Here is a 23,986-nt window from a genome sequence, read left to right on the forward strand (position 1 = left end):
CGCATCGACCTGCATCCGTGCATCTATCGACCAACTGTAATTTGGCTAGAAGTCCTCCATCGAACACTTGAGCGCTCGTGGCTGCACACTCGCACACGTCTAAGGGACTGCGGCTCTGCGGCTGTACATTAACCTGTCCGACTGTTTGTAGCCTATAATCCCGTGTTTTAAATTAAGATCCTGCCTGTTTTGCCTCGACCTCATTAACTTGGGTACACAGTATTTTATATGCATAGCTTAAAGGCACATTAATACATAATGCGCTGCATTAATGATTGTTACGACCTCAATAGGAGACCGAACAAATCCGGATTCCACAAGTTGAAACCGAGTGTTTTTTTTTTTAGTTGGTTCACCTATTGGTTTTTCCAAAGTTCGGACAAGTTCTCCGTTTAAATGAGCTCAAAATTGAAATGTGTGTTGCTGTAAAATGGAGGAAGAGACGAGGAGTTTGGAGTTACAGTCTTCATCAGATCTCTGTTTCTAACCCTCTCTAGAGTTTGACATCAGGAAATTACACTTGATTTATGCCATGACGATGATGTGGATAAGTATTTTACGTTGTATAAACACGTAGAATGCGTTAGAACATCTACTCTTTCATGCATTTACACACAATAATACAAATGTGCACAGATAACAACGTGGAGAGCAAAGCAGCAGCCAAGGAAACCAAAACAAAGACTAAAGTGTCTCCGTCTCAGTCTCCAGCAAGTCCAGCGAGACAAATATCGGACTGTTGAGCTGCTTAATGTTCCACTCTTCACCAGCTCGGCCCGTTGTCGGTTCTTATTGAGCTGCTAATCTACCACACTGGGTCAAACAGCCAATAATTCAAATGAGGTGTGGTGAGACAACAAAAACGTTGCGCTCACAGACACTAAAGCACTGCATAGAGTTTAGCGGCACATACTGTACATACGCGTGAGGAGTCTCTTTGTCTTCATCTGTGGGAACGACACCACCACACGTTTAGAAACATCACGTACGGCCTCTTTATTCACAGTCAATCTATGCAGCAGCTCGACTTAATCACCTACAGTGAATATTTCTACGCTTTTGTATTGAAAATGCAGTTTTTAAATTGCTTCCTGTTAGATTTTTTTTCGCGCGCAAAGGGATTTAAACACAAATATTGATTCGTTCACGTTTAAAGAGCCAGTCAAGGAGTTAAACCGGTCATTTTCCAGTCAAATGCCCACTCGCGCTTTTCCAGCCCGACACAAAAAAAACACCGCAGTTTTATTCATGTTTTTCAGGCAGAAAATTGACTTGACTCAAATTGACTGAAAATAAGCCTTTGTAAAAACAGTGTTGTTCACTGACCTACGTCTGCTGCCCTGCTGTCGATTGGCGTCTCGGGCAAGATTCAAGAAAAGAAGCATCGATCCATAGATAGAAAAGCTGAGATCCATCTGTCTCACCACACACACACACACGTGCGATGCTGGCGCACACATCACCCCCTCTCCACAATCATGATGATAACATTAAAGACTTTTGTATCTCATTAATCACCATGGCAACAGGTTTAGACCTACTTTCTACACTTGCTCTCTGACTGTCTCTCTGGAAAACACACACACACACACATATACACACAAATAGGGAGATTATGGTTTAGTTATTTAATTCTCTGTACATTCAAATCTATAGTGATATTATTGAATGGATGATATTCTGCTGATCCACGCGGAGAGTGAGATGTTATATTATTAGTGCGTGTCCACGTGTACTGTAGTGTGTGTGTGTGTGTGTGGTAGAGCTGAAAGCAACTATTTTGATCGTCGGTGAATCGGTTTGAAGCTTTTTTTATGATTAAAACATAAAATATTATGATATTTTTTCAAGGTTTTCTGACGTTTTATGGACCGATCATGAGAATAATCGTTAGCTGCAGCTCGGGTGGCAGCTGGAAGCTGTGGCAGGTGTTGAACCCCCCCCACACACACACAAGGGCAGAGTTGCGTTGTTAACGCAGTGTTTCGTTCTCCAGGGGCATTCACACAGTCACGTGACTCTGTGTGATGGCCGGGTTATGTAGGTTGTATAATGGAGAGTGTGTAGTTGTGTGTTTTGTACTGTAAAGCAGGTGAGAAACGCTCAAGATGTTTGAGCATGAGAGCAGATGGAAGCTCGAATGTTATTGGAGCGTATGCTACGTGATTCATTTATGTGTGTTTGTGTGTGTGTGTGTGCGTGGTTGTCACCCCGGTGAGATTATGTAAACACAATTTCATACCAGCTAAAGCAGCAAGTGAAGTGAGGTTTGGAAAACTCTACTGAACATGCGTGTGCAGTATCTAGTATTAAATGAATTACAATACAACACGATATACTTATACACATAATAATAAAGCCTTTGCGGATTATTCAATTGTTTTTTAACAGGTACAGTATGATAAAGCCATTAATCTGATTTATTATTTAACAAAAACTCACCTGATTACTTACAATTACTCTCAATCTATCTTCGCCAGATTATGTAAATTCAGCTGGAAAACCACATTGTGTACTTTAGTTTAGTTTGGTGAAGACTTTATTCTACTGTATATACAAAGTCATAATAGGCTTAAATCATCTATTTCTTTCTGTCTTAAACCTGCACAAACTACAGATCCTTTAAGTTTTGGTTCATGTTTCACTTCAGAAGAGTGACTGTGTGTTGAAGGTGCTTTGCAGTTGCCAAATGTTGTTTGCCATTAGGTTACTTACCTTTTGCTCTCCTGGCTGTAGACTTCCTGTCTTGTCTTTTTCTTGGCTCAGAGTCACCATTACAAGATCTTTCTCCTGACCTCTCGTCCCCTCACGGCTGCAGTGATTGTTATTTTGCCATCACGGGGTTCATCCTCTGGTTGCAAATTGCTTGAATTACTTACTTGTGGCGTTACACTGAATGACATGACATCAAAGCATAGCAGCTGAAGGTGCGAGGTGGGGGGTAATGCTCTCAGCGGGGGAATTTGCCGTTTGCCGTTTTCTATTTCTTGTATTTAGACGTGATCTCTGAAAAAGTTCACTCATCATTTTGTGTCGCGTTATATTTAAAGCCTGTGACGTGAAGCTATTGTGTCCAGCTCTGCTGCTGATGGCACATTTCCTTTTTTTTTGGCAGACGCTGAATTCCTGTAAAGTCTTCATGGAAACTGGAGAAGCCACTGAAAACGTGCCTGTTTTATAACAGTTGCTTTTATGAGACGATGGTTTACACATTTATACTTTTAGCAACGCGACGCAACGCGAGAACACACGTCTGTGTCGAGCAGCTCAGCCTCCTGGTGTAGCTGAAGCCCAAGCGTCAACTGTCATCTGCCAACTAGTCTCGCTGCTGATTTTGAGAGCTTGTGGTGGCACAAGAGGGCCAAAAGGGAGATGGAGGTGCTGAGTGGTGTTATTGCATAAAAAAAGAGAAAAAAGGCGGGCTGAGAAAATCCTTGACTGGCTGTTGCTATGCTGTCACTACTGCACTTCCTCCTCCTCACCTCTAACACCCTGAGTGAATTCAGCCACAGACCTGGTGAATTCTGGGCTTCTTTTCCCAAAGGACTTTGGCACATGTTTGATTTCACTCCCCTCATTAGAGGAGACTCTGTCCACATCTGCACAGTCCTCGAGAAGGACACCCTCACCCTCTCACTTGGCCTTTGCACACTAGAAACCACATGGAAGTCCATTCGGTCTGCTGTAGAAACGTGTCGAGTGATACTGATATCAGTCCGATACAGTCATTTTAGACCATTTACGAACAATGAAGCCGTTAACGACACATTTGTGCTGAGTCATTTCACAGACTTAATTCTGCTGACTTGTATTTACTCTGAACTCTGTACGTATGGTCTGCCTGATAATGACAGCTTACTGTGTATTGACAGTGCAGGTCACGAGCGGGATCACAGAAGATGTTTAAGTGCACACTGGTCAAAGACGGACAAATGGATATTTCTGCCAATAAGCCCCTCGAAAATAATACACACCGGACCATTTCAAGCCGCGTGTGTACTTATTCAATCTCTGGGTTTTGTCAATGCTGACAGCAAAAGTCGTCAACAGGTAAAGCTCTTTCACAGTGAAATTTGTGAGTGTGCTTCCTTCCCATTGCCAGTGACTGGTCTGTTTGTTTACCCTCTGTTCATGTGGACAATCGAGCCACGTGTTTGTGTTTTTGTTGTGTCGTATAACATATGTGTCTCGCGCTGGTGTGTGTCTGCGTTTAAAAGTCGGCTCCATATTCCTGTGTGACCTTTGGAAATCCCTTGGTCCGCTGCACACTGCTGCTTCACTAAAGATGCACTCACACCAGCCATTGTGTGGCAGTGTGTGTGTGTGTGTGTGTGTGTGTGTGTAGACACTGAGTGCACTGGAAAGAGCTAGAAATGTCATAAATGTTTCATATCGTAGTTGAATTTGTACGATTTGTGATTTTGTTCATGTGTTCTCTATAACAATGACATGATTACTAAAGTAAAAGGGTCAGAGGACCAAGATACACGTCTGTCCGGCAGGTCAAAAAGGTCATTTACTGTAATTGCTCACAGTTTTAATGAAATAACCCTCAAATGGCTTTGTAATGCCTGTGAAATGTGTGTTATGGTTTTATTATGAGCACACTCTGGCCATGATATGGATCATAGCTCTGATCAATATCTGAAACCTGTGATTAGTTTATCATCGATCAATAATGAGTGGGTACTTGAAATGGTGAGAGGTAAAACTGATTTAAATAAGAATTTTCTTTCTTTCTGTGTTTAAGCTTTAATGCTTTCTCCCTTCCTCCCTCTCTCCCTACCTGCCTACCCTTTCCCTCCCCATCTTCTACCTACCTACCTTTTCTTCCTTCTTTCCTTCCTTCCTTCCTTCCTTCCTACCTACCTACCTATCCACCCATCCTTTCCTCCCCATCTTCTTCCTACATACCTACCTACATACCCTTTAAGCTTTAATGCTTTCTCCCTTCCTTCCTCCCTCCCTCCTCCCTCCCCTTCCCTACCTACCTACCCTTTTCCTCCCCATCTTCTACCTACCTATCTTTTCTTCCTTCCTTCCTACCTACCTACCTACCTACCTACCTACCTACACCCACCCATCCTTTCCTCCCCATCTTCTACCTACCTACCTACCTACCTACCTTTTTCTTCCTTCCTTCCTACCTACCTACCTTTTCTTCCTTCCACCCCGTCCTTTCCTCCCCATCTTCTACCTACCTACCTACCTTTTCTTCCTTCCTTCCTACCTACCCACCCGTCCTTTCCTCCCCATCTTCTTTCTACATACCTACCTTCATTCCCCCTCAACAGACAGGGGAATGAAGGAAAGAGGAGCCTCGATATGAGAGTGAGGGGGAAATGTTCAGAAAGACAAGTGAGCGGTTGAATGTGACAGAAGAGTTGAAAGACGGAGCTGCAATGGCAAAACTGTGGAGTGGATGAGTGATGGATGGAGGAACGGCATAAAGGAGAGTGATGAAGCGGTTGTAAAGACGTCAGAGAGAGTGATGGTGTCAAAAGGATTTTACAACAGCAGAGAGCCAGTTTGTTTGTGTAGGTGTGAATGCCCAAACGAACTCTGATCCGCACCAAAGACTCGTCCTGCATTAACCAACAGATGAGCGAGTTTGCACGTTCATCGTTATCTTGTCTTCTCCTTCAGTAATTCTCGATGCAGAATGTGCCAATGTGTGAAAGCAAACTCGGACCGGCTGAACGTGGCAACCCCCAATTGAGCCGAGTCTAGCGGACTATTAGGTGTGACGACGACCTTAGTGGACAAGCTGGATTTGAGAAAATGTACAAGACGGTTTTAAGTTAAGGTGGAGTGACAAGTAAAAGAGATGAGAAGATTTTTTAAACCAAAATGAAAGGCTGATGCAGAAGCCGCTGCGAGAGGTGGAGAATGGATGGATGATTGCTTTGAGGATTGAACCTAATTAGAACATTATACTGACTTTGCCCGGGGAAGCGATGAGATGGAAGCCATTATGTTGGAGACAAAGGACGGAGGCAGACCTGCTCTTTAATGAACCACAACACTGATTCTAACCCAGGTCTGTTTTTCTTGTTTTGGTTGTAATGGTTTAAGAGGAGCTCAAGCAGTGAGAAGACACGAAGAGAATAAACAAGGACAACGGAAGGAAATGGAGATGATGGCAGTGTAGGATGGAGATGAGCACCTCTGCTGGTCGCAAAAAGAAGTCCATTTGAATTGAATTCTATGGGAAAATGAGCTTAGACTTCCGGAAACATTTTCCTTAATGGTCTCAATCATTAGTGTCAGATTCTCAGATTTACAGGGAAATGGACAACAAAGTATGGCACAGTTGGATTGACAGCTTGTTTAGTCCAGGAGGACCACGGTTGAGGGTGACGTCTGGGAATATCGGCTTGCAAAATGTCAACGTGGTGCCGGCCAAGTCAGGATTTCTGAAGGCTTTAAAACTGGCATTTAGATTCTTATGCATGACATCATGAGCAGTTTTCACTTGGACAAATCTGAGGCAATGACAGTGATGTTGATCGTTTGTGGCAGGAAAGAGCAAAGGGCAAAAAGTGAGTTAAAGAAAAAAAGGAACACCAAAAGGGAAGTCCTGAAATCAACCAAAGTGGCACGTTTATGCTCCATGTCTCATGTTAGTGTGTGGTTGGCATCTAGGGATGCAACTAACTAATTACTTTATTGATTCGAGTAATCGAGTAATCGTTTGGTCCAGAAAATGTTGATCAGTGTTTCTCAAAACCTGGAAATGACGATGATGACGACGTCTTGTTTTGTCCAAAAAAACCCCCAGAAAATTAAAAATCAATGAAAAAACCCTCAAACCGATGAATCGGTTATCAGAATAGTCAATGATTAATTTAGTGATCGATTAATGGAGTAATTGTTTCAGGCCTTTGCCCTTGGTGTGTTCACGCTCGGCTCTGCTCAAATGTGTCTCGGTCTAATGTGTCTCATTTAATGTGACACATCAGAGACTGAGATCTTAGCCTAAACTCAGAGTTGCCCCTGAACATAATTATGTTTGAAGAATAATTAAAGTGTTTCAGCTCTGTCTGAATAGACTGCATTCTAGGATTGGTTTTTTTTCTCCCTTTAGATTCTTTGACATTGTCCACTATTACGTGAGGTACATTTCCTGCCCAATGGAGAGCAGGACATCTGCCAGTCAGCGAGCGTTGTGATTTATAGACACGTTAACCCTATTATGAAGACATGCTGGTGTGATGAAAGTTGACACTTTCAGGAAATTAAGATGTTTACTTGGCCACTTTTTCAATTCCTAACCAGAAAACAGCAATCAATACCCTAATTTATCTCAAAAAGATAAAAGCTTCACAAGCAATCAACTTCATTTCCATAACACTTTGAAAAGAACCTTTAGTGCTGCGCAAATAGTAAAAATGTAAGAATAAACAACACGAGAAAAGTTGAGTGGGAACTAAGTTTTGAGGAGACAAGTTTAAGTCTCCTGTTTGTTTGTGTGTGTGTGTGTGTGAATAAATGAAAGTGAATAAAGTGAAGGAAGCATAAATAACCCCAACTCTCCCTTCTGCCTATTCTCAACTGGACACACACACATACGCATGAATGTCCACACACACACACACACACACATTCCCACAGCACTGTTGAGTGCAATATAGCGATTTTAATGGAGGTGAATCTGCAGATGCTTGTATATTAAAGCCAATACAAAATGTCGCCGCAGCCGGCCAATATTATTGCACAGAAGTCATTCCAGCTGAGGCAACTGGGGCCGAGCGGCTAATAAGGTTAGTGTGTGACCGCAAGATTGTCACTGTGAAGAGTCTGGACAAAGAAAGAGATGCACACACACACACATTGTCCTCCCTTGGCAGCCACCATTACCCTGCCCTTGAATAAGACACTAAAGTCCTAACTGAGAGTGACAATGCAGAGCTGTGAGTGTAAAGCTCGGTGCACCAAAGGCAGCTCTGCTTAATCAAGCTTTTATAGATGAAGGATAACGTAATAATACGTGATGATCGTTCTGTTTTGATGCCGGTTGCTTAGTGGCATAGTAATAATAATAAAGTGACTCCATCTAGATGCAAACGGGGTGTCAGAAAATATTGGTGCATTAAAGAAATCCTTCAACGATTTACATTTAGCTTTGTATTACTAGAATAGGGGTAGTAATTTGATTTATTTATTAAACGAAAGCTCCACCACATGGATGTCCACAGATTGGTCACATCACCACTGTGACACAGAATGTGTTAAAGAGACATAAATAAACACCCTCCTTTGTACAATTAAAGCAGCTGCAGGACTTGAACAAGTATGTTTGATAGTTTCAGATCAATGCGTTTGTCATTTCATCGCCCAGCAAGCAAATCGTTTAAAAATCGAATGCACTTAGTGTTGTAAGGGGCACAGTAAGTGCAATCCTGCACCACATTTCAATGGAAACTGGAGTTGGTTTTATTCCACGTTACATTGAAAAAACACCCACAATTACTGGGTATAATGCTGTCATAACTGTAGGCTGAAGCCACCGTTATTTACGCTTTTATCGATCATTTTTATGGATTTCCAGTAAACACTCCCTGCTTCTTTCTTATCATTTCTGTTCATGGCAAATACATCAGGAAATTCATCTTCAAAAGTATATGTAGATTTGCTCCTGGTATGTGACGAGCAGCAATACTTTGTTTGTTGTCCACGCTCGCCACTAATCTATATTTACGTTTCATGACTGAGCCCCTCCTCTCCTTTATCTTGATTTATTTGATTGCGGGAGATCAAATAGCACTTTGGGAAACTGTGCCCGTTCATATGCATACAGACATCACTGAGTGCTCTTAATTGGGTCACTTTGTCAGTGTGACTACAGTAAATAGTGGTGTCAATAAAAAAAACCCACTCTGCATTAGTATGCCGAACGGACAGTGATGTGGTTTCTCTGAGGAAAAGACATCATCTGTGATAAGGTGCCGTAGTTCCACTCACTCCTACTGTGTGTGTGTGTGTGTGAATGCTTCCTCTGTGTTTCTAATAGTAAATGTGATTTATTTCTAATTTGTATGTGTGTGTGTGTGTGTGTGTGTGTGCTCCCCGCAGCTCACCCAGATGCTGGTGTCAACAGCAGAACAATAACAGTCGCTTGATGTGACATCACCGTGCCACACACACTCTTTACGTGCGTGCATGTTAATACAAGTGTGTGTGTGTGTGTGCGCTGCTGGACCAATCAGAAGGTCACGGTGACTCAGGAAGTAAACACACCTGTTTGAAAGGAGTCTTTGTCTAACTTAATCTCCCCTTGTTTTACTCTTTCTCTCTCTCCACTCGTCTCCCTGCAACAAAGGGTTGGTTTCACCCATGGCTGCACACACTCATGGAGCGAGCGTGCCTAGCATAATGAACACACACGAAATACTGTACATACACACACACACGGGCAGTAGCAGTAATTAACAGCTAACTGTGAGACGCCATTATCATTAAAAGAACGAGGTGGGATCAGACACTCCCATCTACATAATGGACAATTAGTCTCTGCATCACCGACGCACAGGAAAGTCAGCCAGTCGTAACGTTAACTAGTTAACTAGTCCTGCGGTGATAGCACGGCTTTTGTGACTGGACATTTCTTACACAGGAGAACACTGTACAAGGCATTTTCAGGGTGTCGTTGTGGTCATTTTAGCACACAAAAGGTTTCACTGTGAACCTACTTTTGGGACATTACCAATGGTTTGCCTCGGGATCGGGGTGATGACAAAGGGTCGTCAAATCACAGACAATTTGAGGTTCGTCGGAAGAAAAAGGGCTCATGCCGAAATTGACTTTGGCCGCTTTCAGCGCCATTTCGTCAAACGCCTGCTCCGTCTTTTCCCAAAGCCACTGGAACATTGAAGATCCAGACATTAGTGTCTGTGTGACACGATGGGGAAAAAAAGGGGGCAATTTTGGGCAATTTTTCCCATTATACAATTTATAAGAATTGTGTATTGGGCCTGAAGATCACATGGATGTGGCTTAATCACTTTCAGGTTCTGTCTGAGTTCTGTTGGGGTTCATGTTGCATCAAGAAAACTAGACCTTCTGGCCCTATAGCCTTCAGTTTGTATTCAATTTACCTTCTTCCCCCAACCTGACTAGTCTGTGTGGGTCTTATCTCGACGACCTTGAACAGATTACTTTGCTGTTGACTCACCGGGAAAGATGTGTAGAGTCTGAGACAATGAGCAGCAGTGGGGGACGTCCCCAGGTGTTTGCTCCTGCATGGAGGAGGACTAGGACCGATGTTTGCTACTGCTTACTTCCATCTGTTCCTTCTGATCTCCAGTTTGTGGTCCGGCCAACACCTGATCCGGCTTCCCAGCTGGCTGTCCCCTCTGAGACCCTTTCCTGATCTCCAGTTAGCATCCACTGCCAGACCTTTTTAGACCATCATCAGTCGGCCAACTTTTGCTGGTGAAATGTGCAAGGGCCAGCTGTATTTGAGGAGCTACAAGCTCTTCAGAGGCTTCCATAGTGGCTCTGCTTCTGTTCTCATAGTCTCAGGTCTCAGTGTTTTCTGCCTCGATTGCTTTGACCAGGCCCTGTTCTCTTTTTCCTTCACCTACCATGAGTATTTATTCTGTTTGTGTGTTAGTTCACTCACGCCTATGTTTCTTTTCTTGACGTTTCTGTGTTGTTGGATTCGGATCTAAGTTTGTGTTCAATGGTTTAAATAACTGCCTTCTACTTACTTATTCTACTCCACCTAACTCTGCCCTGTTTCCTTGCAGATGTCAGCAAACTCTCGGTAGAATTTCAGAATTTCGTTTATTTACCTTTTACTTTTAAGCGATTTGCATAGCGCTGCTCAAGTATTGGTTCCACGTTGTCAAAGTGAGTGCACTTTAAAATTAAACATCTCCAGCTCGCCTGCTTGAGATGAATGCATTAGCCGCCAGACAAATTGGGTGAAACTGTCCTCCCACCACTCAGTCTGCGTTAATGGAGCTGGCATAAAGGCTGTGGCCAAACAACACTGTATGGCTTCTGCGTTCACAGCGGGCCACTGCAGACAGTGTACGTGTGGTTTTGCTGTTTGTCAGTACGGATCTTTTCCCCCCATCTTTTCTTGTTTAATAGAAGGGATTTCAGCGAATATACCAACGCTTAATCATTCATGGGATACTGGAAAGTGATGTTTTATTGTGTGCTATATTTTTCATTGCAGATGATCAGAAGGTTTTAAGGGTCTGTCTACCAGAGACTGTCTGTGTGCTTGTGTGGTTCATCCCTCGTCAAGGTTAAAACGGAATTCCACACTGTCCATATCAGTCTAAATATCTAAATAATACCTGTCTTCCTAGAAGGTCTTCCTCAAGGCTGCTTTTGCTGCTTTCTCCCTCTTTCCTTTTGTCTGCCGCGTCGTAAATATAATCTGTTGTTGTCTAATCTCCCCTCTCTCCTCTCGGCCTTGTCCTCTATCGATTGTAGCCAATGTTAATTAAGAGAATTCGTTCACACTGATTTACTTTGTCCCAGTCGGAGAAACAACCTCATACTTTGCCTCGCAAAGGTCAGACTGATCAGACGTTACTCCGACCACACGTGTCGCGTTATTGCCCCAGCGTTGATTTGAGCTTGATTGCAGTTATAGCTGTAGGCCTGAGATGTTTTGCACCAAAGCACTGGGAAAAAACCCGTTTTGCTGCCAATGTTTTCCCTTGCAGACAAAAAAAACAACCAAGGAATGAGTTTCCTGACAATTATGGGGCCTGTGTTTCTTAAAAATATCCGATATCCCAACCCCAGTATCCAAAACACAATATATATGTGTAATATATGGAGCATTTGTGCATCTTGTCACTGCTGTATACATCTCATATTAACAGAAAAGCAACCCCCAGATGAGTAGTACAACTCATGTGTGTGGTGTGGCATCACAAAGTATGAAAAACCTGCTGCAACAAGCTGCTTTTAATAGAAATGTAACTTTTTTTTCTACTGCCGCTGTAGCTTTACATTGAAAGCACAGGTTTTTTTTGCAGATATGTGTTCAGGGAAAGATTTCAAGGTCTATCTGATCGGTGTTATGCGTGAGTGACTGATAATTGCAGAGTCAGCGATGCCGGGAAGGGAAGGAAAAAATAAAAATACCTTGGAGCCTGGAAAATGCTGTGGCCCATCAGTGACTGGAATAGAGTGGCTTCTCGATGGGTAACATTTTTCTTTTTGGCGCTCAGTGTTAAATTGTGCCTGAAGATGTGTCTTTTAAAAATGGTCCCATTAAAAGGTGAGGTGTAATTGGGTGCAAAGAATGTTATATAACTACTCCCCTCTTCTATAATCAGGATAATCCTTCCACTGAGCTGCCTCAGTCGCTGGTAACCGCAGACTATGTGCATAGTTTGGTGTGTGTGGTGAGTGTTCGAGGGTGAATCTGAAGAGGTTTAATTTATGTGCCAGCGAGACAGCAGGTTGAAATTTCGACGTCCTTCACACTTCTGTGGTGTTTATGTGTGTGGATGTGTGTGACCTTGAGGTACAGAGGTCCGTTCAGCTATGGGTTGCCAGGTCTCTCTGGTGTCACTGCTGGTAATGCCACAAATTGATTCAGTGCCAAGCCCCAAACTTTCACCCTTCGAATTTGAATCCCTCCTCTTTCTTTTTATGCCTCTCTCTGTCTCTCTCTCTGTCTCTGTCTCTCTCTCTCTCTCTCTCTGTCTTCTCCGCCAACCTCGCACATTTCTGGCTCAGCATGTGCTGCAGTGTGTATGTCCGTGACTGTGTGTGTGTGTCTCTCTCTGGACTAATTGCGACGGTTAGAACTCTTGCCAACCTCATTGCTTAACCGTCCTAGTCATTACAAGCCTGACAGTAAAGGTCTATCCACATTCATTTGGGTTTTACAGTCGCTTGTTTGCGCTTGTGCATGTGATGAAGATATAAGCTGATAAGCGAGCGTGTGCTCCTGTCACAGCTCGAGTCAACGCGGCCTGTAACTTCCATTGTGATTTGGTTGAATGAAGGTGGGTCTACTCGTCGTTGGTGCTGTGATCGTGGGCTGTATGTAAGACCTGGAAGTCGCACTCCGGTTGGGAAAGTGAAGCAGAGGGAGTAGAATGGACATTGCACCGGTGACATCGCCTTTGGCTTCAAAAATGGAATTTGTATTGCAATGGAAATACTACATTCGTTTCTTATATACAGGCAATGGTTAGCCATAGACCACACTTATGCTTCAGGTAGTCAAAAAGAAAGAAATTGACAGGTCAGTTAAATGCTTACAGAAACCAGTTTATCAGTAGGTGAAATAAATTAGAAAGATACTTTAGACTTTACTTTTGTCGCGTCCCCCACATTCCCTGGAAGAAAACCTTTCCTTTGCTACCCATTAAGTATCCTGTAGACCCTATCCTTTGTTACTTAAATATAGTTAGAGCTATGAAGGTAGTAAACATAGAATATGTTGACTTTGGTATTACTATTAATAATTGTAGTTGAGCGTACACAGCAGAGCTCAGACTGGATCATCATACTGTAGAACTACTATATATGATGCTCTTTATTTTAGGAAATCCTGTGTGTGTGTGTGTGTGTGTGTGCGGCGACTGTTGCCTCAGCTTGTTACAGTAATCTCCATTTAACAGTCTGATTTATGTGGAAAACCCTCTTATCTAATTGATTCAGCTAATGTTTTCTCCATGAATAATCGGCTAACATTATTCTCTCATTTCTCCCATCTGGCTGGCACACACACACACACACACACACACACGCGGTACATAAACACGGTGAGTGCCCCACTCACTCTTTTCATGCTCATAATGACAATGATGATAACTTTGCCGCGCCATTAATCACTGTGGTAACACAACAACAGCACCGTCATTGTGTTTTCAGTTTTTTTCTTAAATACAACACGGCAGGACAGGTTTGCACTGCGCTCAGAACATGACATGTGCACTGGTGGTCAAGTTTGCATCCAAAACATATGCAGCATTAATATCTCCTATCACTGTATCGTGGAGCAGCTGAAGCTGGACTCCATAAATCTTTAAATTACTCTATAAAATCCAACCCTGAGGTCAAAAAAATGACTCTCATAAATATACACTGTACTCAGCTCTCAGGTCCACCCATCTCCAGCTACTTCAAATTCATGTATTTGACTCTGTTTTCCTGGAGTTCCCCATCTACTATGTGTTCCTCATACAGAGTCAGTACGTTAGTTTAATCCAGCCAAGGCCATAGTCTGACTAAGAAGGCCACTTAGACAAATTGCAGGGGAGAAAATTGATATATTGGCCGCGTAAGTCTAACTCCGCCCCCGTAGGTGGCGATGCATCTCTCTATAAGCTAGCGCGTATTGAATCAGTTTCCTGTTGACCTTTATGTCCCAGGAAAACAAACGGCCAACGGCGAGACGGATTGTGCTGTGGTTCTGTACGGTTATGGTAATTGTGAAGAGTCCAAATGTTGTGTTGTTTGTTTTCTGGCAACAGTACTGCACTTTATACATCGTCTTAAGTGTGTGTTCCTCTTTTTATCTGAATATCAAACAGATCATAAAAACCACAAGAAAGAGAGGAATAACAGTGTACTTTTAACCAAAACCAAAAAGACACTCTGGTCAGGTGTAAATCCACTTTTAAGCCGCTGAACAAATCAAGTGAACCTAAGAAGGTCCAGAGCGTTTGCTGTCTTTAACAATGGAGTGGTGTCTTTGTGTTGTTGTTCTGAATTTGTCTTTCTTCTTCTTCGGTACCGTACTCTGTGACCCGATGACAGGCGAAGAGTAAAGAAGTGTATGCAGTTTATAGGGAGAATAAAAGGTGTTAGTGGGAAGCGTGGACAATCCGGAAAATAGCCATCTCGCACTGAGACTGTTACCATGGTGACTAATGGGATACAGAATGAATAGGATGGGAATGTGTAAAAAAATGCTGCTATGTGTGTGAGTATATAAGAGAGAGGTCCTTTACAGATGGATTGTGCGTGTCTACATCACTACTAATATACGAGAGAGAGAGAGAGATTAGTAGGGATTAATGCAATTTCCAATTATTCCTGCATTGTCTCCTTTTTTCCCCTCCTTTCTTCCTTCCTCTTCCCTTTCCTATACACTCGTGCGCTGACCCGTCACTTTCCTCTAAGGTCTCAGTGACAAGAGGTTGTTCTTCAGCGCTTTCCATTAAGATTGATATTATGGGACACACAGGAGGGAGACGGAGGATGGAGGGAGAAGGAGAGGGAGGAAAAGAAGCAGGTTTTAGACGTGTGAATGAGACTCAGTGGATGTCTGCTGGGGAAGCGGTTGGGAGACAGCGGAACATGGAACGATTGAAATGAAAGAGGACGAAGAGTGAAAGAGAAGCCGACGCCCTCAAGAAAGAGAACAGACGAGAGTGGAAAAGGGGGGAGTAAACAGATGGGAGGGGAAACAGTGGTGAAAGAAAGAGAAGTTGAATCGCCCGTTTTAAAATAAGCCTGAGGGATGTTTGTGATGGTAAACGTTTCACCCTCACTGACTTTGACACACACACACACACTTTCTTGCTTTAGTGGCGTCTAAAGTCCATCTTTGTCAGTGTTTGCACAGAATATTAACATAAATGCTCCGGTATGAAGCGACTTCTTTAAAAAAAAACATGTAGAGAAGTGACAATTTCATTGTTTTGGGGTCACAGTTGAATGACACGTTGTACACAAGCACAGAGCTGGTTTAGCTACAGTCTCTATATCTATCTATACAGTCTATAGATATATCTGTATAGATATACAGCTTCGTAGTTTAAAAAGTCTAAAATAACAGTATCACACTGATATCGGCATCAGTAGATACTCAAATACTAAACGTGCGGTAGAACGCGACTAGAACTCGTCTCTAGTTTATCACAGACGACGGATCGTCTTGCGTGATTTTCGTATTCCCGTAGCAGCCTGACCGTGGATGGGGGGGAGGCGTGGACGCTGGGCTTCTGCATGATGATTGGAGGAACTGTCTGAAAGGCGGAGTCTGTTTTTGATTGACAGGGTTGTAGCTATATAGCCCATTTTTGTTTGTACGTACACTGTAAATAACAACACTATTATAGCATTTCAGTTTTACATTTCCTTCGTTCTAGTCATGTAAGAATTTATGTTTAAATAAGTGGGCCTGAAATTAGCTTCCCCTGCTTCAAAGACCAGCAACCGCCACTGCGGTGTCAGAAATGGAAACGTGGTATCGTTTGCATGCTCGCTGCTGCCACTAGCTAAAATCTGACTAATGTCTTCACAACTTAGATAAGTAGGTGTGCAGAACTTCAGAGTTCTTAGGATTTCACGTCTCTGGCCACTGACACTCCTGAAAAATAAGCTCTCTCATATACATGCAAAGCTTCTGCTGTATTAATGTCACGGCCCGTTAAAACCCTGTAAGAACCCCATCCCACTGGTGTCGTCGCCCACACAAGCTTTCATGTGTTTATGCAGCATGGGCCACAGACGGGGAAAGAAAAGGGAAAAAAGAGAGTGTGGCTGTGGGACCACAGTGTTGAACTGTGTATAGTTTCATGTGACACATTGAAAAGAGATGGATCGTCTCATGGGAGATTCGAACATAGACAGAATCGGGCGTTAAAAGAGGAAAGGAGCCGAGTTTGAGTTTTATTACTAGAGGCAGGATAATATGAACCTACAGCTACTTTGGTCGCCTGTGGTGAATATGTGTGCTGCAAATGAAGGAGGCAGACTCTTTTGGGAACAGAGAACAGCAAGACTTCTTTGCTCATTACCTTCACTTCACCTTCCCCTGTTTCCTCCGTTATCACCGACCATCCTTGAGTGAAGACACGCGATTAAAAAACAGGAGGTGTTTTATTATTAATTGAAATGTGGTGGTGGGTGTAGGAATAGGGGAGAAGTGATGTGAAGGAAAAGCTGTGTGGTTATAAACTCATTGCTGTCTCTCTCTCAGTCATGACCTTTGTGACCTTGGTTAGAGGCTTGAGCCAACTTTCTATATGACTCAAGGTGACTCTACACACTCATGAACGTGTGTGTGAGCCCCGAGCATATGATGTCTATGTGTTGTTATTAGATAAATATGTATATATATATAATATTAAATATAATTTTGATTGAACCAGGTCTATATGGAAGCACGTTTGTTTCACCCTCTAAATCAGGGGTGTCAAACATACGGCTCGGGGGCCAGAACCGGCCCGCCAGAGGGTCCAATCCGGCCCACAGGATGAATTTGTTAAAATTTCACACTAATCTAAACGTAATGTCAAATGCTCCAGATACCCGTGACTAAATGTTTGTGCCTTTATAGATCCAGTGTGCTGTGTAAATAGTAAATTTAGGCATGATATTGTTGAAATTGCACTTATATTTCTCAAGAAATTTCATGTTTTGTAAAATTATCCATCAGTAAATGTAAAACAAAGGAGAAAAAACAAAGGGGTTCTTGTTGTTCATAGGTTATTATGCTATTATTTTACTATTTTTACTGGTCCGGCCCCCTTGAGATCAAATTGTGCTGTATGTGGCCCCTGAACAAAAATGAGTTTGACACCCCTGCTCTAAATACTGAAAGACAGAAATGTTAATATCTTCAATAAATGTAAAATGAAATTACTTAAATGACTTATTATACTTTCTGGCAAATGTATCGCGCCTGTTTCTTTATTAGTCTGTGTTTTTTTCAGTATGCTGTGCAGTTAATCCTGTGCTGTTGCTTCTGTCGTATAGTAATACAAAATAAACTTTATTTGTATAGCACCAAAGTGCTTCACAATAAAAAGAAAACTCTATTTAAAATGCCAATACAGCAATGAAACATAACACAGGGTGGAATGAAAAAGGAAAAGTCTAAAGTCAAAAAGTCTTTAAAGTGAGATAGAGGCTTTAATCAAGAGGTTAAAAACCCCCGTTTTGAATTCTGTCAGTGGTAAAAAAACACGGTTGTACATTACAACCGTCGAGTGTGAGATAAAGGCATACTTGCACTTACACCTGTCCAGTTATGTGCGCATATACGTGTGGTTGTGCAAGAGCATCTCGAGTGTGTGTTGGCTGTGTTAGATATATGAATTCATTTTTCAGTCTTTGTTCTATGTTTGTGTGTGGGGAAATAAAAAAAGTCTGTTTGTTGTAGAAGTGATTGATGAGGCTGGTGCCGGATCAATGTGGAGCACAGTCCTGTGGGGAGAGGCAGTGAGTGACCACCATAGTACTGACCACACACACACACACACACACGCGCTGCTGACAGCCGACAACTCTTGGCAAAGTAAAGATTTTTTTTTAATGCCTCAGTGAACTGATACAGCCCTTACTTTGTGCAATTTAAAAGTTCATGATGAAGACTTGGGCCACACGGTTGGTGTAGTGGTTAGCACTCTTTCCTTTGCAGCAAGGGGTTCCAGCCCCAGTTTCTTCATGGAGTTTGCATGTTCTCCCCTGGTGTGCGTCGGTTTTCTCCGGGTTCTCTGGGTTCCCCGGGTTCCTGTACTGGGCAATATGGGGATTATGCAAATTGGACACTCACAGGGTGTACCCCGCCTATCGTCATATGTCAGCTGAGATTGGCACAGGATAAAGTGGCAGGAGATGGATAGACGATGAAGACTTTTGATTCATGCCACTATCAAGCTGCTTCTACCAATAGTTTATGTATTTATATAGCACTTTTCTTCTTAGCAATGTTTTAAATTGCTAAAGCCAAGCAGATTAAATTAAATACAAACAAAGAGCTTAACAAGAAGTAGTGAAACAAGCGTGTTCAAAACCAAACAAGCAGCTGGCTGCACTTAATATGTGTGAATGTAAATAAAACAAAATAAAATTCATAAAAACATATACGAAACAAATTAGATGTGGAAGATAGAGTGGTAGACAGTGAATGAATGACTGAATGATGTGCAGATCCATAGCAGGCTTTTACAGCGTGATTTAAATATAAACTGCCCCTCAGTGGGTTACATTCAATGTTTTGATTCTTTCAGAAGATAAGAGGAGCATTTTTGCCCACATTCTCTCTGCAGACTACATTCATGTCTTCACACACACACAGAGAGAGAGAGAGTGAGAGTTCACTAATGCATGTACAACACTCCGCAGCCACTTTTATCGCTGTTTGGAGGGGACAGTCCTCTTCTTTCCGCTGAGCTGTGTTCACCGTCGCCTTCAATCTGCACTCCGCCTGCAGTATGGAGCACACTTGGCAACACTCGCTAACATGCTTGGACAGCTGTATCCACGGCCCAGTGGGGCGCGCTCACTATCGCCCTTAAATCTGCCTAATTACGCATCTCATCAGCTCCTCAGCCGCTCGATAGCTGTAATCCCAGAGCAGCACACCCTCACGCGCTGACTCTCTTTCTCCACCTCTTCCTTTATCTCAGTTCATCTCCTTCCTGCCGTTCACGGATTTCCATCTCAGTCTCTGATTTCTTTTGTTTTTCCTCACTAGACCTTGCTCTCCTATTTTCTCTCCATCGGTTGCATCATCCTCTCTTCTCCTTATCTCTCCTCTCATCTTGTCCGAACCGAGTAAACCAAGCTCTTTGAGCTGTGTGTGCCACAGGCAGCCAGCACCACTCTGCTCTCCCTCCTGGGTTTGCCTCACTGCCTCATTGCCTCCCCCCACAACACCCCCTAAGCCTGGAGCTTCCAAGGCTGCGGCCAAAGATCAGTCATGCATGCACATGTACACACACCCAGAAGATCCATCCACACAGCACAACACCAGCAAATTTGTACAGAACAGCCTACACGCGCAAACACACACACACACACACACACACACACGTGTGTTCTAAAGTTATTGCCAAGATCGGTCACGCTGGCTTTATCTCGTCCCTTAACACTTTCTGTGGTGTGGAGACAATAATGTCATCAGCAACGGAGGGAGGGAGGGATGGAGCTATAGCTACAGGAGGAAGGAAAGGGGCAAATGAGGGATGGAGGGAAGGAAGGGATGAAATGAGACATGAGGAGCTAGAGTGGTAGGAAGATTGAGGAACAGATGGAGAAAGGGAAGATGGAGGAGATGGATCACAAAAAAATGTTTTCAACTGAAACGATGCCCTATAATGAAAATAAATGTAACTCAGAGAGAGTATGAATCAGATCAAGCCACTACTGTGTTGTATGACATGTTTTTTTAGACAGATATTACAAAAGCCAATCCACGACCTGCACTTTCTTCAGACTGTTTGAGAAGTCACAGGTGTTTTGCACTGAAAGCAGTGGTATGATTGCACTTCACTCCTCTGAGGTGTTCAGAGGAGTGAAGCATAAAGGTCATATGACTTTTTGTTGGCAGTGTGAAAGGAGAGACAGAGGAAGAAAGGAGGGGAAGGCAAGACGGACTGATGGAAGTAGGAAGGCAAGGCTAGTCCGCGACGACGTGATTCATGGATCGTCGTCATCCGTTTCCTCTATTGACCTTTATTTCTAATAACAACAACAGCATTATCTGTTGCACAGCAGTTGGCTCGAGCAAAAGCAGAACAAACGAAAACATTGCAGATTGCGAGCGTGTCAGTGGATTGTATGCAGTTTGTGTGTCGGCTGCCTACACTGCACACCCACATGTGCACAAGCATCACTGTCAGTGTCGAGAAAAGTCAGAGCAGGTCACAGCACACACACATGCATAGATCATTTTACCAGTACCTACAGCAGCATAAGAGAAGTTAAACACTTCCATCTTCTTCAGATGTTACAGTGCTTCGCTTTGGTCTCTGTGCCGCATCTTAATCCGATTTTTCTTGACGTTTCCTTTAATTTGCTGGATGGATGTGCAGCGCCAAACGTTGTTGTTAAGGATCGCTCTTACGTTGCCTTTGAAAGTCAAGCTGGTAGCTTTCTTTGCGCATCAATACACGTGGAAACGTCGGCTACCTGAACAGAAAAATGTCAGCATAGAAACAATGGCAGACCCTCACGTGGAGACTAAAGTGGTGTAAAACGGATGGATGCGTTTTTCCATTCAGTTCCCGCCGTGTGTCACAGTCGAGGATGCATTCTGCAAACAAGGCAAATGCACATATTGCTCACTGTGACAGCCGCAGATTTATTTACAGATGAGGGCGATGTGTGAGGGGCGATAAGGTTTGGGCTGAAAGGAGGTGTGAAAAGAGAGAGATTGTGTGGCGGATGTGGAGAGGTGCTAGAGATTTGATGTGGTGAGCGAGCGAGTAGGCGGTGAGAGAGAGAGAGAGACACACACACACAAGATGGCAGGACGTTAACTTAGGATGCAAGAGTCTAACAGAGGCTGACAAGGACGTGCCGATGGAGAAGATGGGGAATGAGAGAGAGAGAGAGGGAGGAGTTAATGCTGAAAGGAGTCTTGGGTCATTTTTGTCCATTGAGTTTTGGATAAAATACTGAATCTATTGATTTAAAGCTGCAGTGTGTAACTTTTAGTCGTTGACGTTATTGTTCTGCATCTGTTTTGTCTTCACGGACAGAGATAATGTAACGTTATTTCATCTGAAAGCAGGCTCTGTCAAGCAAAACTATCAGACCTGACTGAGGGAGCGCTTGAGTGTACAGCAGCAGATAGATAGATAGATAGATAGATAGATAGATAGAAACAAATCCACAAACTTTTTATTTTATTTAAGTAAAGGATGGAAGGTACAGAGGATTGCAGTAGATGATGGAGGAGAGAACACAAGAGAGTGGAGTGTTGAAGTGACAGTGTGTTGTCAGGGCAGAGAGACCCTGGAAGATAGATGACAACAGGGTCAACGACTTCCTGCTAATGTCACAACAGATGACTAACTGTTTGTGTGTGTGTGTGTGTGTGTGTGTTGTGTGAGAACACAGTCAGCACTTTTTCATCCAAGGCTGACTAACCCTGAGTGTGTGTGTGTGTGTGTGTGTGTGTGTGTGTGTGTGAGAGAGAGAGTGTGAGTTCAGCAACATCTGAACTATAAGCCACAAGTTTGTGTTTCTGCATTTGTGTCTGTACAGTACATGTTTGTCTATTTTCCGATATGTAAGTGAATTTGATTTGTCTTTGATGAATCACTTTTGTATTAATATTTTTTCTTGCTGCTTATTTCACTTATATATAATACATGTGTTAGGGATGCACCATATTATCAGCGAAACACACCAAGATCTGCCGATATGATTAATGTCTAGTAGGCCGTTACCTCCTTGGCGCCCTCTAGTTTTTGTTCCTCCGTCTGCCGCGTGTTTGCACCGACTTGACCCTGCGCTGCCACTTGAAACTTTTTCTCTTCCTGTTTTTGGTCTGTTCTCACCCACGACATATTGTCTCCGTTGCTTTGCTTCCTCCTAATGGAAAGATATTGCCGTTGCATCGTGTCCCGTTCTCAAGTCAGCGTTTACAGTCGGCTGCACAGACACACACACTTGCAGTGATATACAGTAATGACTCGTGTCATTATTCACCCATGCAACACTTCATCCAAGGCCTGTATTTCCACTGGGGAATAGTGGGAGCTCTGGAAAGTCTTGTTGTGGTTTGCTCTAATGATTAATGCTCATATATGAGAGTGTGTTAAAAAAAGTTAAGAGGCCTTCACTGTGCACTCACACCAATAGATTACCAAGCTGTAGCAGAGAGCCTGGGGAATTTCTTTCTTGTTTTTTTTGTTGTTGTTCAGCCTCAGCCAGAGTTTTTCTGCACTTGTATACAACCCTCTGTTTCTTCAGACGTACAGCCAGATACTGTTTACACCAACTACATTATTTATACTTCCATTAATCCTGTTTCCCACAGTGTCAGTACACCCCTGTATCTCTGAAGTCACCGGCTGGTTTTCTTCCTTGGTTCAGAGCCGACATCCTCAGAAAATGAAATTAAAATCCAACCTTTGCTTTTTGAGTTTTGCTGATCACAGACAGACAAAACCTTCGGCGTCGTTAACTGACATGTAAACTGAAACTGACCGACGTTGGCATCAAATCATACATTCTGTCCACCTCATTTTTGTGAAACAGCTGAGAAAATTGGTTGCGTTGTGGGAGGTTTGGGAAGTTTCTTTGGAAATGTAACCGCGGTGATGCTCTGGCTGTGGGAGCTGCAGTTTACTTTAAGACGTCTCTGGAAAACACATCACAGAAGGATGATCAGCTGCAAAAAGGGCCTTGTATTTGGTGGCGTTTATAATCTGATCGTCTGAATGATGCAGACAGTTTGAAAGTCCACATTACAAATAGAATTGTTTTTCCTGCCCACTCTGGTCCAGTTTTTTTTTTTTTGAAATCCTCCTATTGACCGTTTTGCACTCCAAACTCAAAAGAGTAGATTGATTTTCTTTCATCTGGACTCCTGAGGAGCTCAGTCCTGTTATATCTACCTCAGATGTTATTGTTTTAACTTTATTACCAGTGCTTGCTACATATATCATCATTTACAGTGCTTTTTGAAGGCTTTTTTTGTTTGTTTTTTTAGATTTTGTTGATGTAATGACCTTTCATAATCACTTTTATTACTTTTTTTATTTAATTTGTTCTCTTTTGAATCCACCCTGGAGCACTTTGCAACCACATTTCTATTGAGTCCTGCCAAGAAACAACTGAAGAATATGGTTTTGCTCACAGGAAACTGAATCTAGAGATTTCTCACCTTTAACTCACAACATAAAAGTGAATTTGAAAGCGGCAGGAGGTGTTTTTCAATTTAACAAATGTAATTAAAACAGAAGTGGTGACTAACCCCCCTTCTGTCTTTGTCTTTCTCCAGGACTTGGACGCCTCCTCACTCTGAGACAACCCCACACAAACCAGTGGAGTGCAGTGAATCCCAGGCTGCATCAGCAGAAATGGCTCCAGCAGCCATGTCTGTGCCGTCATCTTCTCTCGCCTCCCTCTGCCCTTCCCGCTTCTCCTCATCCCTCCTCTTCCTCTTGCTTTCTTTCTCGCTGCTCCTGTCGTGTCCCGGATCGGTCCACGCGAGTTCACCGCAGAAAAACTGTACATCTGGTGGAGACCCATGTGTGGAAGGTGAGTCGTGCCCTAATCTGTGACCTCGCTGCAGTTTAATGCATAC

The 23,986-nt window shown here is 43.0% G+C and overlaps 1 protein-coding gene across 4 annotated transcripts in view; it reads left to right on the forward strand.

Annotated features, from left to right (window-relative positions):
• Positions 1-23,986, forward strand: part of LOC122767277 (sodium/calcium exchanger 1-like) — a 74,240-nt gene that overhangs the window by 12,352 nt on the left and 37,902 nt on the right. For all 4 annotated transcript variants that reach the window (XM_044022714.1, XM_044022715.1, XM_044022717.1 and 1 more), the window contains exon 2: positions 23,681-23,940. In XM_044022714.1, coding sequence (XP_043878649.1) covers positions 23,681-23,940 — 260 coding nt within the window. The remainder of the gene's footprint in view (positions 1-23,680; positions 23,941-23,986) is intronic.

The sequence above is a fragment of the Solea senegalensis genome, linkage group LG3, assembly GCF_019176455.1.
Source record: "Solea senegalensis isolate Sse05_10M linkage group LG3, IFAPA_SoseM_1, whole genome shotgun sequence".
NCBI lineage: Eukaryota > Metazoa > Chordata > Actinopteri > Pleuronectiformes > Soleidae > Solea > Solea senegalensis.